Source organism: Psammomys obesus, unplaced genomic scaffold (genome assembly GCF_907164565.1).
Source record: "Psammomys obesus unplaced genomic scaffold, mPsaObe1.curated_primary_1811, whole genome shotgun sequence".
NCBI lineage: Eukaryota > Metazoa > Chordata > Mammalia > Rodentia > Muridae > Psammomys > Psammomys obesus.
The window spans coordinates 2,977,060-2,995,669 of record NW_026589732.1 but is presented as its reverse complement, the minus strand read 5'-3'; the positions used below and the strand labels follow the sequence as shown (position 1 = coordinate 2,995,669).

The following is an 18,610-nucleotide window of genomic DNA, read 5'->3' as shown; positions in this document are numbered from 1 at the left end:
CACACACACACACACACACACACACACACACACACACACACACACACCTCAATAAGGGGCTCACTTTGAAGCTAGGGTGCTGAAGCCTGGAAAGGGGCTAAACCAAGTTTTCCCAGTAAACTGTAGCAGGACTACAGTTTTTCCTTTCAGGCCTGAGTGGGTGGTCCCAGGCCCTGACCTACTGCCCACACGTGCTGCCTGGCAGTGCAGATGTGCCCAGAGGCCTCTGACCTACATTGTCAGGCATTGCATCCTGCCAAGGGACTCTGGCCAGCTGCTGTTCGTCCCATGCACAGATGCAGCAGGCTTCCCCAAGCAGCTTGCACACACCTCCCACTGAGCATTGCTGGACCAGGAGCCAACATGTCTACCCTCTGGCCATCCCAAGCAGGTGTCCACCTCTCTGCTGGGCACAGAACCCTACCAGGCAGGCAAGAATTTCCTCTGCTGGAGTTCAGCCGGCAGCACAAAAACTCAGCCTCCTCAGAATTCCAGGCCTTCTAAAGGCCTCTACTAAACTCTCAGCAGTGAAGCCATTCCCCTCTGGAGCACAACAGGCTCCTGCCTACTGTCTCCTTAGAATTTGGCATGATGCTTAGGAGCAGCAGGCAGCCGGGGGGGTGGGGGGGGGTGGAATAAGAAGGGCAAACTGTGAGGATGGGAGAAACACCAGATAGGCCTGGGTTTAATCGTACCCCTGTGACTTAGCAGTTGGGGAGCAGGCTGATTGCTACTTGGTTGTTCTGTGCCTCTGCAGCCTCATTTGTAAAGTGAGCGTAAGATCTTGCTGCATTCTGACAGTGACTTCTTACCCTAGCAACCAGCTAGAGGTGAGCCTTATCCTTACCACTGCTTATCCATTGCTTATCCATTACCATTGCATGAGAAGAGGCCAGGGCACAGCTTCATGAGGTCACCTCTCATGGAATCCACCCTGTCCTGAATGGCAGACCTGTGAGAGCAGGACCCTCTTCTGTCGTGGTTACAGTGACATCCCTAGCCTATGGCAGCACCTGGGAATTGAGAATGCTTTAGTAGTTACGGGATGGACAAATGGATGGAGGGATGGATGGATGGATGGATGGATGGATGGATGGATAAATACTTGACAAACTGCCAAGTAAGAAAAGGAAGTTAAAAAAAAAAACTGAAAAGAATCGAGCAGACTGCGTCTTTACAACCAGTCATCCCGAGCAAGAGCAGCTCTGTTAAGTCCAAGGAAATGCACTCCTGGGAACAGAGGCAAGCCTGAAGCCTAGGCACAAGCTGTGTGGACAGACCACCACCCTGAGGCAAGCCCAGGACAGTGCCCCCTCCTCCAGCAGCCCTTCATAGCTGCCCAGGAAGCTGAGGAGTGGGCCTTCCACAGTGCTTGGACATCTGGCCTCAGCGGCCTCTGTTAGGGCCAGTAGGAACTTTCCTCAGTGCCAGGTAATGCCCATGAAGGCTCCCCCTTGGCAGCCTCACTGAACAGTTGATTGTGTGTTCCCAACAACAAGGATGTTAACCACAGCACGCCACACAGTGCTTTGGTGACCTCTAGTGGCACTTTGGTGCTTGACCGTGATACCTCAAAAGCAGGTGGGGCTCCTTCTTCCCCACAGGTGTGATTTTCCAGTCTACTGTGAACCCAAGTCAGTCATAGCATCCCAATGACACACCAGTGGCTAGCTTAGCTTGCTTTGAAGTTCAGTGCCAGGGTCCCTTTTACTATATTCCCCACCATCACCTAGCCTCAAAAGAACAGGAACCCCATTGCTCCCCAGCCCCCACCACTGTGACTGTCCTGTAGCATGGCGATGGAGCTGTAAGCGGGTAATGTGAAGATCCACGTTTGAAGGGTTATTTCCAAGTCAGCACCCATAACACGGGGAGGTAAAGGAAAATAAAGCCCCTGGTCCCAAGGACCACTGCCCCTGTCTCTGCTGCCCTTCCCAGCTGTGGTCCAGGCTATGGCCAGGTTGCTGAGGTAAGAAGAGAACAGGATGGCTGGGTGTGAGACCTTGGATTTAAAGAGGACATGGATGTGAGTGAGGATGGGATGGAAGATGAATGGGCTGGAATGTAGCCGGCAGAAGCAGATCACAGCAGTCCCATGACCACTTCCTGATGGGACAAGGACTAAGTGACTTACCAAGGAAAACAGATGTTTGGAGCATCAAAGGCATGTAGAGCAGGGAGTAGCAGTCCACCCCACACACATGGAACCCTAAATCATGGGAAACTCAAGACTGCTACAGGGTTTCAGGGAAGAACATGCGGGTGACCTCCTTCATGGATCGCCCCTCAAGACTCAAAGAGACAGCTCAAAGTATTCTGGGGAGCCCAAGAGGGGGAATGAGGGCAGCAACAGGTGAGGTCCAGGAGGAGGAGGCTTGGGTCAGAAAACTGACCATGCAGCCATCTTCCCAAGAGAGAAGGGGAGGGATATGCCTCCACAGAGTGGAGCACCCAGGCAGGCAGTGTCAGTCTCCACCAATGGGAGTTCTCCTTACACTGAATAGTGGTGTGTGACTAACAGACACCCACCCCCACCGAGTCTGAACCCATCACAATGGCTGCCTTTCATCTAGAACAGCAGACACAATCATAATCAATATGTCTGCAGCTCATATGACCATGGGGCTCTCCGCTCCTGCATTCTCGTGGCTGTGTGGTTGCTGGACGTCAAGCCACTGCTGACCTTGGGAATAAGACCGTTCTGTCTCCTTAATTCAACAAGGAACGGACTCAGGAAATGAATTTACCCACAGTGAATGCATCCCAGCCACTAAGGGTGCCGTAAGGGTCACCTCCAGCCCAGGTCACTCTGACTTTGCATCCTGGAGGTCAACTCAGGAACGTCCTGTTCCTTCAAGCACTCCTTGGCTATGGACTCCAACCCCACGGCCTCAAAGAAGCTAAGCTAACCTCTATCTGTGCTTGTCACAGCTAGAGGGCATAGAGCCTGAGAAAGCATGCAGCTGAACAGTCTGAAGATAAAACAGCCTGAGCCCATAGATCCCAACAGGCCCAGATTTCCTGCTTCCATATGGGAACAGCATCTTATCTCACCTGGGAACCCAGGCAGTGCCTGCCTCCAAAGCCAAGCCTAGGGGGCACCAGGTGGGGGAGGGTTTCTAGGGTCACCTGCCGGGAACCTGCCTTCTATCCCCAAGGGCCCCATCAAAGTGTCCCTTCTTCCGACGACTGACCCTGGGTGCCCCCCCCCCCCGTCAGGCACACCTTCAGAAGAGTGCAGCAGCCTGAACACCTGTCATTGACAATATGCTTGTTCTCAGGGGGTCCATTGGACAGGAAAACAGATTCGCTAAGAAATCATCAACTTTATTTAGTAAGTCTGTTGTTGGTGTCTATCTGTGAATGGATTCTGACATTGTACTGTGGGACCAGTAGGTAAAGATGGTGACTCCGTTGGAAATCAGAGCTCTCACTGAGAGAGGAGAATTAGAGAATGGGAGAGGAGGCAAGATCTCTGAGGTGTGGCTTTCTCTGTAAAATAGATGAACAGATATGGGAGAGATGATAGGAAGGATAAATACATGATAGATGACCAATGATACATAGATGGCTGATAAATAGTAAAGGATTCATAAATGATAGGTAACTGATAGATAGGTGAATAGGCTCATAATTGATAGGTACGTAGATATTAGGGAAAGATGGATAAGTAGATGCTAGATTGATAAATAGATAATATTTAGTAGATGATAGATGTAAGCATACATACATGCATACATACATACGACTAAAAGCAATGATACCCTAAGACAAATTTTTGAACCCACAAACTTTTCAGATGTTGCTTCCTAAACACCATTCTCCAATGAAAAGAAAACAACCAATTCCAATGCTGGGCCAAGGAAAATGCCAGGGGAACTAAGAACATCCTGTGCCAAGAAGTAAGAAAGTGTTTGAAAAATAAAGATGACAGGAACAAGTGGGAGAAACATCAGAGGCAACAGGAAGGCGGTTTCCACTGGCCAAATCTGCATAAACTTGAGTCAAGACGCATAATGTTAGCAGCAATGGGTTGTGGGACACTGGATTTAAAAGGACACACAAGACTGTAAATAGCAGGGAAGAAAGTGCTGTTTTGCAGCAGAATGTGATACATTCAAATGGGGTGATGGTTAGCAAGTGCCCGGTTTGCAGTTCCCTGAGTCACTAGGCCTGAGATGATGTTTTCCGGGAAACAGGATCCCCACAGGGTCTCACAGTGGCTCCCACAGATGACTCCTTAATCACGAAAGGGAAATGGTACCTTTCAACCGGTAGGACCACGGCAGCCACGTGACCACAGTTAACATCACCTGTCACAGAATAAAGTGGCACCTTAGGCCCTGAGGAATAGCACAGGTTGCTGAGGACATCTCTTATGCAGGATTCCTGACCAGCATGCATAACCTGAAGCTAATCACGACAAACAGCAGCCGGTCCACACAGAACACTGCACATTGACTTAGCTGAGTTCATCAGGAATGCAGATAAAAAGAAAGACCAAAGTGGGATGGGGCGATGTTTGAGACTAAAGCAAGCCAGGGAGACGTAAGAAAATGCACTGCGAGGTCCCGGAGTGAGCCCTGCTTTGGAAAAAACACAAAAGGCCTTAAAACATCGGAGAAATGTGAAGATGGGGTTGAGGCTAGACAATGTCACTGTTCCAGTTCGAAAGTGCAGGCACGTGACTTTCAGAGTGCCCTCACTCTCGGCAAACCCGTGCCGAGACGATCCAGGAGTAGAGAGCTAGAATGTCTGCAGCTTGTCTTCACGTGGCTTGGGAAAGGCAAGGGTCTGGAATAGTCTGTTTTAGTCCCTAGCTTCTCTTAGGAAAGAGTGTCAGCTGATTTCTCGGACCTCTCACCTCCCTGGGAAATGGCTGCCTGGAATCAGGTAGCTCACCTCTTGTCCAATCATCTTTGGCCCAGCTTGTATCATGTGAAATATAACAATGGCTGCCACCACAGCTTCCTCAGTGCGTGTGTCCCTAGAAGGGCTTGTAATGGGCCCTATGTTTGTCTGAGCCAATATATTCTGTAACTCCAGAGACTCCTCAAGACTTCCTTCTCTCACTGGCTCCTTCAACACGCCGCACAGATGCCTCCGTAGGCTGATGGTTACTGGGCTTTTCTTACTATAATACTTTTATTAATTCTTTGAGAATTTCTTTCAATGTATTTTGATCATATTCCAGACACACACATACTCCCCCTTAATGCCTCCCTTATCCACTCCATCTTCCTACTCCCCCTAACTCTGTGCTCCTCACCTTTTTTAATAACCATATAATCCAGTTTGTGCTTTCCATACATCCCTAGATGTGGAGTCAGCCACTGGGATAGCCCATATGCCTTAAGACCACACCTTAAGGCAAACTGACTCTCCCTCTCCCAGAACTGACGAGTTGTCCATACCTCCTCAGTGCAAATATGGAACACATCAGGGATCTGCTATTCTAATCTCATCTGCATCATTCCAGTTTAATATCTGTGCTGCTGAAACTAACACTGTTACTGAAATTATTAAGAGTCAGATTTGGCCATTTATCTTTAATAAGGCAATTAAACAAGCACTGGGGGGAAAAAAGTAGAAAAGAAGCCAGGCAGTGGTGGTGTGCATCTTTAATCTCAGCACTTGGTAGGCAGAGGCAGGTGGGTCTCTGAATTTGAGGCCTGGTCACTGAGAAAGCTCCAGGACAGCTAGGGCTACACAGAGAAACCCTGTCTCAAAAATAAACAGACAAAGTAGAAAAGGGACATTATTCAACTTGGGCACACTGGGAGAGGGCTAAAGAGATCCAGTGGGCCCCTCCCAGGCCACCCTTGGGTCCTCACATGAGTTTATGTTTAAGTAGGGGGCCAGAGGATGGCATATCACAGCCCTTCTGGTCAAGGTGTCCAGACCGTTCTCAACCCATCATTGTCTTGACATAGTTCACTTCTGCAAGCTGGTTTGACAAGCTGTTGGCGCCATGAGTGATCTCCTTCTAGGAGACAAGCTCTCCAGATGGCTGGCATCAGACTTCAGTGAGATTCCTGAGGGAAACTCCAATTCCTTGGGGTGCCTTGTTACCGAGTGGAAGGAGGAGCACGCATATCTTCAGAATAGTCTTTATTTCTGTCAGGAGGGTTTAAGGTCTTATTAGCTCCTTGTGGCACAGTACTGACTCAGCTCTTTCCCTCAACACCTCTGTCCCAAGTTGGACCAGCATGAAAAAGCCACAGGACCAGGGTTCAGGCTTGAGTTAAGCAGAACACAGTTGTCCCACCACGAAACGGCAGGGTTCTCCTGATGTGTCACTGGTTGTGGAGTATGGAGGAAGGGAGGGCTTTGGCTAGGAACTCTGCTACTGGAAGGCGGCCAGGCCATCCCTGGGGCTTTTGTTTTCTCTTTATGCAGCCGGACCCAGCAGGCCGGGACATCTCCATCCGCCCACTGCTGGAACACTGCGAAAACACCCACATGACCATCTGGCTCGGCATCGTCTACGCCTACAAGGGGCTCCTCATGGTAGGTGTGGAGCAGGAGGCAAAGTTGGGGGGTGCCTCTTTGTCAGGGCTGTCCCTCCTAGGGGCCTTACAAAAAACATGCCATTCTCCCATGTGACTAAGCCCTTAGTCTGGGCCTGTTGGGATCTATGGGTTCAGGCTGTTTTATCTTCAGACTGTTCAGCTGCATGCGTTGCTAGACAGTTCTTCCTTGGCTCAGTGTCCATGAGTTCTCATTCCGTTCCTTGAGGGTCTAAGAACACATGACACTCTTCAGAGATTGGCAGCCACCCCCAGGTCTTTAGACATTCCTGCACTGTGTGACTCTCATGCTGGTTTGGCACATCCCGGTCAGAGCTAGAGTCTCAGGCTCCCAGTGGGCCCCAGGCAAATCCCTGTTCCTAGCCCATGCTATGCTTCCTCCTCTAAGAGGCCACAGCTACTGGGGTCTGAAGAGGTCATGCATGAAAGACCCACACAGTGCAGGTTTCCAGTCGAGGATGGCTTCCTCCACGTGCCTGGGTGTCTGTTTCCAAGGCTGCTACTTCCTAGTAAAGGAATTTGAAAAAGAACCTGTCAGCAGGGTGTGGGAGCATGCACCTGTAATTCCAACTCATCCTCCGTAAACCAATTAGAACAGCCAAATCAACATGAAAAGGAGAAAGGGAAGATTTTCAGTGTGGCCACCTTGAAAAAAGGGAAAAGGGAATCCAATGACACCCTATCTCACCCCTTCTAAATCCATCTCCAGGGTCTGGAAGCAAAGTGAGGTTTAAAGTTCTATAGAACCAAAGCAGTCCAGGTCAAGGTGTGGTCCTGCCCACCCTTGGCCCATCATTGCCTCTCCTGTGAGCTGTCTGATACATTATAAACCACTTTTCAACAGCAGGGTTCCACTTTGGCTGACCCTGGCCTTCTCTTCTGTCGACATGAGATTCCTAGAGGAATCCTAGTCCTGTGGGTCCATTGTTTCAATAGGCTAGTAGTCCAAGTAAGGCAAACAGGCATGTCTTTAAAGTACCTCCTTCCCTGCCTGAACCAGCTCTCAAGACTGAGACAATGAGATGCAAAGTTCAAGGCCAGCCTGCACTATGGAACAAAAGCCATTCTCAAAAAATAAACAATTAATTAAAATTAACTAATTGATTGATTAATTAAAATTAATTAATTAATTCAAGCTGCTGAAGACACACTTAGAGAAAAGGATGGAGGGTGAAACGAGGGAACCACTGTCATGGTGTGAAGCACCATCCATCAGAATTCCCTCTGGGACTCTGGCATCTGTCCCCCTCACCTCATCCAAACAGAGGCCCCAGGGGACGACTGTTACTCCATCTCCCAGACACTGCAAGTGAGGCCCTGTGAGATGAAGTGACCTGTTCGGGGTCTCGTGGTCAGTGACTCAGAGATATCATTCCAGATCCCCTGGCTCGTCCAGCCTCTTTCTGTCCCATGGTGCCAAGTTACGTCACCTTCAGAAAGCAGCTCATCGGGGCAATGACAGATGTGGAGTGCCCCGAGTTACGGGGTGAACTAAGTGGAGGAGGCATTGATGACAAGGCTCCAAGACCCCACACCTGTGAGAGTCTCCCTGCCTCCCTCACCACCACCCAGGGGTGCAGATGTGGGCGGCCCCTGTGGCCTGCCCTCCCTCAGAGCACCGTGAGAGCCCAAGTCTCCCCTTGGACCTCTCTCCTATCTATTTCTGTCCTGTCTGCCTCTGTAGGGAGATGTATTGCTTAGGAAGAAAACTGACAGGAGAGGAAGCCCAACGTAATAATGATTAAAGACACGGCCCGTCAACAGACCTGCTCCAGAGAGCTGATGAGGGCTCTCACCGTCCTTCCGCCCCCACACCCATCTGCACAGTCTAAGAAGGCTGCTGACGGGCCGCACATCACCATCCGCCTGTGAGGAAGGAAGAAATGCAACCCTTCCCCTCTGCAGGCAGAGCCCAGCGCTTGGGCAGCACAGCCCCTCTTCCAGGGCATGGTCCAGAACCCATCCACGTGCCAACTTCACTCCCAGAGCGGATGGGAGGCACGTCTGTGTGTGCTGGGCGGCTCTGCCCAGGAGGGGTGAGAGAAGTCGACTCCGGGCTTGCTAGAGCAATACCAGACTGCACTCCTCTAGACGCACAGTCATCCCTGCCACTCCAGTACTGTGTGGCACTCCAGTACTGTGTGGCACTCCAGTACTGTGTGGCACTCATCCCTGCCACTCCAGTACCGCCGCCTTTTCTCTCCGTGCCTCAGGGCTCCCCCAGACAGTAAGAGAAAACACCCAAGAGATCTTACGTGAGGTTCCTTTCCCCACGGCCTCCCATGGGTTTCTACAGGAAAGCAGTTGTGAGGGGGAAGGAGAACTGGGGGGCCGACACCCCATTGGCATTCCCTCACGTGCAACAACTTGGAAGAGGTCGGTGGCCTCCGTCCGGAAGTTCCTGCTGCCCAGGCAGCTGTGAGGGCGGCCTCTGCCTGGTGGTGACCGCCCCGTTTCTGTTCGCGTTTCAGCTGTTCGGCTGTTTCTTGGCGTGGGAGACCCGCAACGTGAGCATCCCCGCCCTCAACGACAGCAAGTACATTGGGATGAGCGTGTACAACGTCGGCATCATGTGCATCATCGGGGCCGCCGTCTCCTTCCTGACGCGCGACCAGCCCAACGTGCAGTTCTGCATCGTGGCCCTGGTCATCATCTTCTGCAGCACCATCACGCTCTGCCTGGTGTTTGTGCCGAAGGTACCCAGCTCCGCCTCTGTCCGTCACAGGACATCGTAGAATCCACCCCGCCTGCTGGGAGGAGAGACGCGTGTGCGTGCGCGCGTGCGAGTGCGCGTGTGCGTGTGTGTGTGTGTGTGTGTGTGTGTGTGTGTGTGTGTGTGTACATGCATGCAAGTGCAGGTGTTCAGGTAGAGGCCAGGCGACAGCCTCTGGCACTGTTTTTCAGACTCTACCCACCTTATTTTTGAGACGTGGTCCATCACTGGCCTGGAGCCCACTGGTTAGGCTAGGCTGGCTGGCCTGAGCTCCAGAGACACAGCTGTCGCTGCCTTTTTGAAGCACTGGGGTTGCAAGTGTGCACCACCATGACTGGCTTTTGTCCCAAGAGAACCGCCTTAATCTCTCCAATTCATGCAAGCATGAGATCTGAGTTCCGTCATAAAGAACTTATTAAAAAAAATAAAAAAAATAAAAAGCTAGACATGGCATGCTTGTAATCCTAGCAGCTCAGAGGAGGCAAAGGCGGATCCTAGGGCTCACTGGCAAGCCAGACTTTGCTGAATTGTGACCTCCAGGCTTATTTGGAGAAAATGATAAAGATACCCTTTGTCAGTGTCTGGCCTCCATGAAGGTACACACATTCACACTTAAAAACACACACAATTGTGCACATACATGAAAATATGTACAGAAAAACACATCACACAGAGAGAAAAAAATAAGAAAGAAAGAGAAGAGCTCAGTGTTGGTACATGCCTTTAATCCCAGCATGAGGCAGGTGGATCTTTATGAGTTTGAGGCCGGCCTGGTCTATAGAGCAAGTTCCAGTACAGCCAGGGCTACACAAAGAAACCCCATCTTAAAAAAAAAAAAAAAAGAACAAACAAACATTTAAAAAAGAAGAAGAAAAAAAAAGCAGAAACTTCACAAACTCTCATCACCCCCAAATTAACAAACTCTTAACGCTGGCTTGAGCATTCCTGTTGTTGATGAGTTTACTGTTGATCTTTTAAAATCACATTTTTAATGTTTATTTTGCAAAAGCGGAGGAGAGGGTGCGGGAGTGCCATAGCATTCGTGGTCAGAGGACACTGAGCTGGAGTCAGTTCTCTCCCTCCACCACGGGGCTCTGGGGAGCAAACTCAGAGCCTGAGACTGGGTGGCTGGCACCGTTCCTCACCAAGCCGTCGTACCAGCCCTTCGTCTCGCCCTTCGTTTTTTGGCTTGTTTTTGCTTTTTGGGTTATTTTATTTTATTTTATTATTTTATGTGTGTAGCTCTTTTGCGTGTATGTATGTATGTGCACTGTATACACACCTGGTGCCCTCAGAAGTCAGAAACTCCGATCTGGAGTAACAGATGCTTCTGAGCTGCCATGTGGGTGCTGGGAATCAGACCCGGGTCCCCTGCAAGAGTAACAAGTAACCGCTGAGCCATCTCTGCATGCCTTGCTATGTGCCCACACACAACAATAAACAGAATAATTATAATTAATAATAAAAACAATTGCCCTCTCCCAGGTCCTCTTCCTTGGCTTGTGCTGGTTCTCCCTCCTACAAGATCCCTTCCAGGATCCCTGACCTGCCCCTGCCCCCCGCCCCACCCCGACACCCACAGCACAGCAGCTCCTGGTGGCCACAGTGAAGCTCTTCTTCACACCCAGGTCTGCAGAGTCCTGACAGAGGCCGTGGTAACTCCACTCCTGCTCTCCAGGGCTAAAGCCCAGAACCCACTGTGGGCTACAAAAGATTCTAGAATGCATGGATGAGATCAGAGTCAGTGGCAAGCTTTTTGTCTCAGGTCTCTCCAGCCCCCTGTGGGGCTAGGAAGATGCTGCAGTAGTTAGCAGCCCAGACTGCTCCTACAGAGATGGTCCAGGCCCAGTTCCCAGCACCCAGTTCGGGGGCTCACAACTGCACCTAGCTCCAGCTCCAACTCCCTCTTCTGGCCTCTACAGGCACCTGAAGCACATGCACACACAGACGCACCCCTGTAGCTACATACACATAAACACACATACTTAAATTTTTTTTTAACTTTAAAAAGAAAAGAAAAATCTTTTTAACTGCTCGCGCATGCCCAGACCCCTGCCCCACTAAACCTGTGCTCTAACAGATGTGAGGGTTTTTCAGCTGCTAAATGCCCTTGCCAGGACAAGTAGGCCACAGCTAATCCCTAACCACACCATGGGGCTCAAGCAGTCTTCGTTGTCTTCTAGCTCATTGTGGTAGAAACTCCCCGCAGCCAGATTCCACCCAAGTCCCTGGACCGTTTCTGCCCCGTGGGAGGTTGTGGATGAGCCAGGGTCAGGGCCCTGAGGCTCAGTGACAGGAAGCTGCCTGCCCACCCTGAGCCTGGGGCTCCTGAACCCCAGCCTGCCTTCTTCCTGGGGTCCCTGTCAGTTCCAGTGTAGGATTTGGTGGAGGGGACATGATTGGGTTGACAGGAGCATGAGGGGAGTCTCACTGCAAGCTACCTCTGTCCCTTCAGCTCATCACTCTGAGGACAAACCCTGACGCAGCCACTCAGAACAGGCGATTCCAATTCACCCAGAACCAGAAGAAAGAAGATTCGAAGACCTCCACTTCTGTCACCAGCGTGAACCAGGCGAGCACGTCACGCCTGGAGGGACTGCAGTCAGAAAACCACCGCCTCCGGATGAAGATCACAGAGGTGTGTGCACACCTGGAGGCCACCTTTCCCCCTGCCCAGGTCCCTCTCCCTGGCCTCCAAGCTGCCCCTGCTCCACAGTCCTCCAGAACAGAGTCATGGCAGCAGGAAGTTGGTCACATCTGACCCAAGCTTGGCGCCCAGTTGGACTGGTCTCCTAGAGACAACAGTCCCCAATCCCAGATGTGTTCAGAAGGAGAGGAAATGTTGGGGTATCTGCATGGAGGACCCCTATAACTCCCTGACGTACAGCATGGTAAGAGGGTGCAAAGACAGGCTTCCCCAGAGAAAGTCTGTGCTGCAGCAAGTCTATCCCAAGGCCTGAAATGCTTCTTGAATAGCCCAGAGAGGCCATAGCTGGGGTGCTTTGTGTCTAAGCCACACCCTCAATTGGAAGGGAACCCCAGTTCGCTCTCACTTGCTTCACAGGGCTAAGGCATCTGACTGGACCTACATCTGGTCTGAGTCAGGTGAGACGGTGGCCAAGTGACAGCACCAAAGAGGTTTCAAAAGCAAGCAGCCCCCAAAGGGAGACTGAGAAAGGAGCGTCATGAGGTGGGCTCCGTGGCAGCGCACTGTCTGGAAAGTGGAAGTAACTCAAAGACAGTGTGGTTACTTCTCTCTAGCCCAATAGTCCTGAGGACAGGGGTCCAGCTGGGCAGTTATTTGTGGGGTGAGGCTCCTCCTCTCCTGCTTCCTGCCCCTCCCCAGGCACAGCAGAATAAAGACGTGGGCCTCAAGCTCAGGAAGAAGAGACACAGAAAGCCCACAAAAGGGATCACCTCTTAAGCAAGTCTCACACACACACACACACACACACACACACACACACACACACAGTTGCAAACAATTTGGTTCCATATCTCCGTGTGCTGCCTAAATTTTCATGAGCTCACTTAGCAGCAGAGGACACTGGGAAATGTAGTCTCTTGCAAGGAAGAAGCAAGCTGCTAGACTGGTGATGAGGTTCCCCTTTAATTCTGAATTTCAAATAAACGGCCAGTCATGTTTTCAGTACATATATGAAGGGGTCTCAGAGTAGGACAGAACACACCCAGACACCAAAGTCTCAGCCCAGAGGAGATTATTAACCCCAGAGGGACAGGCTGGTGATCTGCCTGTAGATCAGGCAAAGACAGCAGGTGTCTGCAGGAGTATTTTTTTAAGGAGAAAGGGGAAAGTCTGTGATAGATGTGTTGGCAAATTCTGATTGGACATTTTAGTCAGTGTAGCCAGGTAATGAATTTTGATAGCTAAACATCAGTGTTTTCATAGTTGGACGTTGGTGTTTTAGTCAGGCATGAGGAAGTAGCCAAATAAGGGAACAGACCTTGGTGGCTAGCTTTGGGAATGTAATCTAACAGCTTGGCAAGCGAGAGAGAAGGGGAGAGGACAAGACCTACCAATGCCATGTTTGCAAGGCTTGGGCCTGTTAGAGAGCCCCTCAGTACACTCCACACCAAGTGCAGGCTATACCTAAACTGCAAAGAGGGCTTTTGGTCTCTGGGGTTTAAATTCTACTGGGACTTGTGTATTTTCATTTGCTAGCTCCAGCGACCTCGTAGAACCCTGCCCCACAGAGAGAGCCAATACACTCAGCCTAGGCACCTGAAATGCTTTAAGATGGGGGCATCCTGCAGCTGGCTCTGTGGCAAAGAAAGACTCAGCTTTTGCCGCTCCAAGTCCATTGCTAGTTCTAGCTTAGCACATCTGTAACAAGCAATAACATGGCACCAGGCTAAGCCTTCCAAGTCCTTCCAGCGGTGTATTCTCCCACCCCGGGGAGCCCACTGCTGAGAGCCCCAGTGTGGCTTTGTTTGCCCTAGAATTGAGCCACAGGCTGACTTCCCACTGGACCAATTCTCCGATCCCAGCCCTGCCACTGTGTAGCACAAACAAGAGGTTGTGTTTTTCTTTCACGTAGAAACTTATTAAGAAGCAGCTTTGCCCCTGACCTCAGGAGAATGGTTCACAGTTGATAAAACTCTAGGGCAGGATGCCCACTGGCTATCCCCACTACCATGCCCACCACCCACACATACTCCCCTGGCTTTGCCTGATGCTTCTGTAACCTGGGCATGACTGAGTCCCATCATGATCCCCCAGGAGACCCCCAACAGTATGACAGTATGGAGAGATGCAGAGCTCTGCCTGGGGCCTCCTGCCCAGGGGTCTGCTGGGGTAGCGATAATGAGACAGACAGTCCTCCAGCAGCTGGCTCCCTCCTTACGTGTCAGGCCCTGGGCTAAACCCCTCATACATCATCTCACCGAGTCTACACATGCCCTATGGGGTAGGTACTGTGAGGTACAAATAGAGACTGAAACACACGCCATTACAGAGCCAGAACGTGCAGCCTGTCTCCCTGGCCTGAGCTCCCCTCATCCCTGTTCCTTGCCCTTCCTCTTGGACTTGCTTAGTTCCTCTCAAGGCTCAGGCCCAGACAGGTCACGTAACTGCCAAGCCCTGGTCTAGCTCATCTCAGCCCCTGCTTGAATGAATGAAACAAAGTCCCTCTCAGTACACAGAGGCCATGCCGGGCAGTGGTGACACATGTCCTTAATCCTAGCACTCTGGAGGCAGAGGCAGGGAGACTTCTGAGTCCCAGGCCAGCCTGGCCTACAGAGTGATTCCAGGACAGCCTAGGCTACACAGAGAAACCCTGTTCTCAAAAAACAAACAAACAAAAACAAAAAACAGTGGGCAGGGGCTGCAAAGGCCGAACCCTGGGAACCAGGGGCTGGGACTGTGGATATGGTCTCAGCTGGAGTCTTGTCTTCCAGCTGGACAAAGACCTGGAAGAAGTCACCATGCAGCTACAAGACACGCCCGAGAAGACCACGTACATCAAACAGAATCACTACCAAGAACTCAACGACATCCTCAGCCTGGGCAACTTCACAGAGAGCACAGGTGAGAGAAGCGGGACCCAGGGATGGGACCCTTCGCTCTGTAGGCTCCGAGACAGCACGGGGCATGGGGCTGGCCTGAATCCACGCGCACAGACGGGGCTGAAGCACCCTCACCTCCTGCCTACAGCTTCAAGACTGCTCAGAGTCCGTCCCCGACTCTGGGCCTCCACTTCTCACCCTCAGGAGCCAGGCCTATCTGTACCCAGCACAGCTGGTGCCCCGTGTTCTGACAGGGACACACTCTATTTCCCTCTTGGCTCCTCAGCAGATGATTTCTATTTCCTTCACACTTTAAGAAGCGTCTCAGCTGTGTACAGGAAAAGACCAGTCAGGAGTTTGTGCTACGTGACCCTCTTCCCAACCTCGTGAGGACAGGTCACTGTGACATGGGCCAGTGTGGGCGGGACGTTTGGAAGAGGACATTCGCCTGTGATGCTGGAAGTCCGGGCTGGCCCTCTCCAAATGTGAAAGGTTGAACTTCTTGAGGTGGCAGCCTCCCAGCAGGAGTCCACCTTGGAAATGCATCCATATGGACACCTCTGTGCTCAGCACAACATTATTGTGGGTGAGGAAGATTACCGCCAACGTGCATGAGCATCATTTAAAGTGATTTTATTAATTACGGAATGGTGGAACAGAGCACATGGTGCAGCTGCTTAGAAGGGAGAGACGAGGTAGTGGGATGGCTGAGCGGCAGAGCGCCTGCCTGTTACGTGAAAGGGGCCGGAGAGACGACCCAATGGCTAGGAGCACTTAATCCTCTTGAGAGGGCCTGGGTTCAGTTCACAGCAGCCACACTGGGCATCTCAGGCCCTCTGCTGGCCTCCTCCAGTATCAGATGCCTGTGGAGCACATGAACTCACACAGGCATGAGCGTACAAACACACACAGATTGAAAGTAGTAAGTCTGTTCTACATGTTTTTTAAGCTATGAGGGAGCTCTCCGAGCACAAGAAACCAGCGTTACGATACACACAGAGAATGGGGGGAGGGCATGCAGCCATATGTTAGCGTGTGTAGGTGCAGTTCTTAAAGGGCTGAAGAACAAGCAGGCTGTCTACTGGGTACCGTGGCTGGGCACTGCGGAGCATGGCATGCAGCATTCCCTTCTCACTGGACACAAGCACTTCCCTGCTGCTTAGCTTTTGTTAGCTCCTGTGCATCATCTGTTACAAAGTTACTTTCAGGGCTGTGGCTGCAGCTCGCTGTAGAGGACTTACCTATCAAGCTCCAGGCTCCGGGTGCCATCTCTCCTGACACACAGACTCAGCTTTTAAATCAAGGAAAATGAAAACATTTTGTTTCTTTTATTCTTAAACTCACTATGAGGACCAGGCTGTTGAACTCAGCCATCTGCCTGCCTCTGCCTCCCAAGTGCCACCGATCTGTGCCACCACTACCTGGCTAGCCTAGAATTTTCTATGTAGTTAGACAAGGTTGATCCTCAACTCTTGCTCTTCCTGTCTCCACCAGCAAGTGCTGGAGTCACAGGTTATGTGCACTGTTTAGACATCTCACACACAGAGACATGCAACATATATACATGTATACACAGAATATATATATATATATGTATACACTCACATATATATTGCATAAAATGTTAACTGTAAAGAAATCTTTAAATTGAAATAGTTACAAAATTTTGAAGAATAAAAATTACTCTTGGGCCAGGCATAATGTCACATACCTCTAATCTCAGCGCTCTGGAGGCAAAGGCAGGCAGATCTTTGTGAATTAGAGCCCAACCTGAGCCACACAATGAGTTCCATACCAGCTATAGCTGTGTAGTGAGACCTGTCTAAAAGAACTAACAAAAAAAAAAAAAAATTCATCCCTAGTAATCCATTATTTTACAAAGGAACGCACTTCAGATTGGAGGAGGGAAGTTTTTCGGCTCACTTCCCTGGCGTGTGTGAGCAGCCACGTGGGAAGGACAGGGCTACATCTTCCCTTTGTACCTTGTGCTTCACCCTGTCACATAAAAGCTAATCCCAGATAAATAGAAAAAGTGAAACCAGGAGAGTACCAGAAGACACCAAGTGATGAGTTTTTATGTAGTCCCAGAAGGGGGCCGGTCTTTTTCAGTTTAATACAAAACAGAAACCAGGAGCATGGAGAGTTTGAGGACAACCTGAGCAGTATTGTAAAATGCTGATTTTTAAAATTATACATTGAGGGTATTTTGGTTGTTTTGTTTGTTTGAGGGCTTTTGAAGGTTGTTGTTTTTTGTTTCTTTGTTTATTTGTTTGTTTAGGTTTAGTTTTGGTGTTTTTGTTGTTGTTGTTGTTGTTGTTGTTGTTGTTTCAAGAGAGGCTTCCTCTGTGTTGCCCTGACTGTCCTAGAACTCACTCTGTAGACCAACTGGCCTGGAACTCATAGAGATCTGCCTGCCTCTGCCTAAAACTATATATTGTTTAGCAAACAGATGAGAGCTGGAGAGCTGGCCGGGTGTTAAGTGGACTTGCTGGTTTTGCAGAGGACTTAGGTTTGACTTCCCAGCTCCCATATAATGGCTCAAAACCAGGTTCAGAGGATCCACTGTCCTCTTCTGACCTCCATGGGCACCAAACACACATGATACAAAGATATACAAGCAGGTAAAACACACACAAAATAAAATGAGTAAGTCCAATTCATTGTTTGTTTGTTTTGTTTATTGGTTTTTCCAGACAGGGTTTCTCTGTGTAGCCTTAGCTATCCTAGACCTCCTTTGTAGACCAGGCCAGCCTTGAAACAGGCCTCCCAGGGTGCTGGGATTATAGGCGTGTACCATTGCGCCTGGTTTAAGTCCAATTTTAAATGAAAGGAAAAAGGCAAGAAAGAAGATCTTCTCAAATACAGCTGCTTGACAGAGACATTGTTCTGAGCCACTTTCTGCTGTTGGCATCAGTCTGCGTGTAATAGACTTTGTGCCACTATCACCAGATAACACCGATTTGGCAATCAAGTGCCACAGAAATGGGCACTGGGGGATATAGTACAGTCGGTAAAGGGCTTGAAGGACCTGAGTTTCATCTCCAGAACCGCATAAGAAGCTGAGTTTAAGGGCCAATACTGTCACACCAGCACGGCGGAGGCAGAGAGAAGCAGACCCCCAGGGAAGTCCTGGGCAGTCAGCCTGGCCTCCTGAACAAGCTCCAAGCCAATGAGACCCCATCTCAAAGAATAAAAACAAGGAATAGAAGGCACATAGCACCTTGGGAATGATACCAAAGGTGTGTGACAGCGTACCTGAGGGATGACACTGACGATACATGCACACGCACACATGCACACACACACACACAGACAGAGAGAGAAAGAGGAGGAGGTGGAAGAAGAGGAAGGAAGGAAAGAAAAGAAAAAAAAATGTAACGTAAATGTATTTTCTTGTAGCTCTGGAGGCTGGGAGTCTAGAATAAGCGTGTTGGTAGGGTCTCGAGAGGTCTCTGTTTCTGAGATGGTGCCTGGACCACTTGGTTCGCTGGAAGAGAAGAACAGAGTCCTCCCAGGCAGAAGGAATAGAAAAGGCTCAGACCCTGTCCCTCAGGCCCCTTTAGGAGGACACTAACCCCTTCTCTAAGGGGTCCACCCTTGAAACTTGATCACCTCCTGAAGTCATCTCCTCTTACCACAATCATTACATTTCTGTGTGCAGAGGTGTGTGCCTGTAGCTACAGAAACCCAGAAGGCTGAGGTAGCAGGATCATCTGAGCCCAGCAATTCAAGACCAGCCTTGGTAGCATAATGATACCACATCCCAGATATATAGATAGATGATAGATGGATGGATAGATAGATAGATAGATAGATAGATAGATAGATAGATAGATAGATA

General features: G+C 50.2%; 1 protein-coding gene across 1 annotated transcript in view; it reads left to right on the top strand.

The window, feature by feature from the left end:
- The window catches only part of Gabbr2 (gamma-aminobutyric acid type B receptor subunit 2), a 326,257-nt gene that overhangs the window by 296,477 nt on the left and 11,170 nt on the right, over positions 1 to 18,610 (top strand). The window contains exons 15-18 of the mRNA XM_055605273.1: positions 6,400 to 6,510; positions 9,002 to 9,226; positions 11,699 to 11,881; positions 14,662 to 14,791. Coding sequence (XP_055461248.1) covers positions 6,400 to 6,510; positions 9,002 to 9,226; positions 11,699 to 11,881; positions 14,662 to 14,791 — 649 coding nt within the window. The remainder of the gene's footprint in view (positions 1 to 6,399; positions 6,511 to 9,001; positions 9,227 to 11,698; positions 11,882 to 14,661; positions 14,792 to 18,610) is intronic.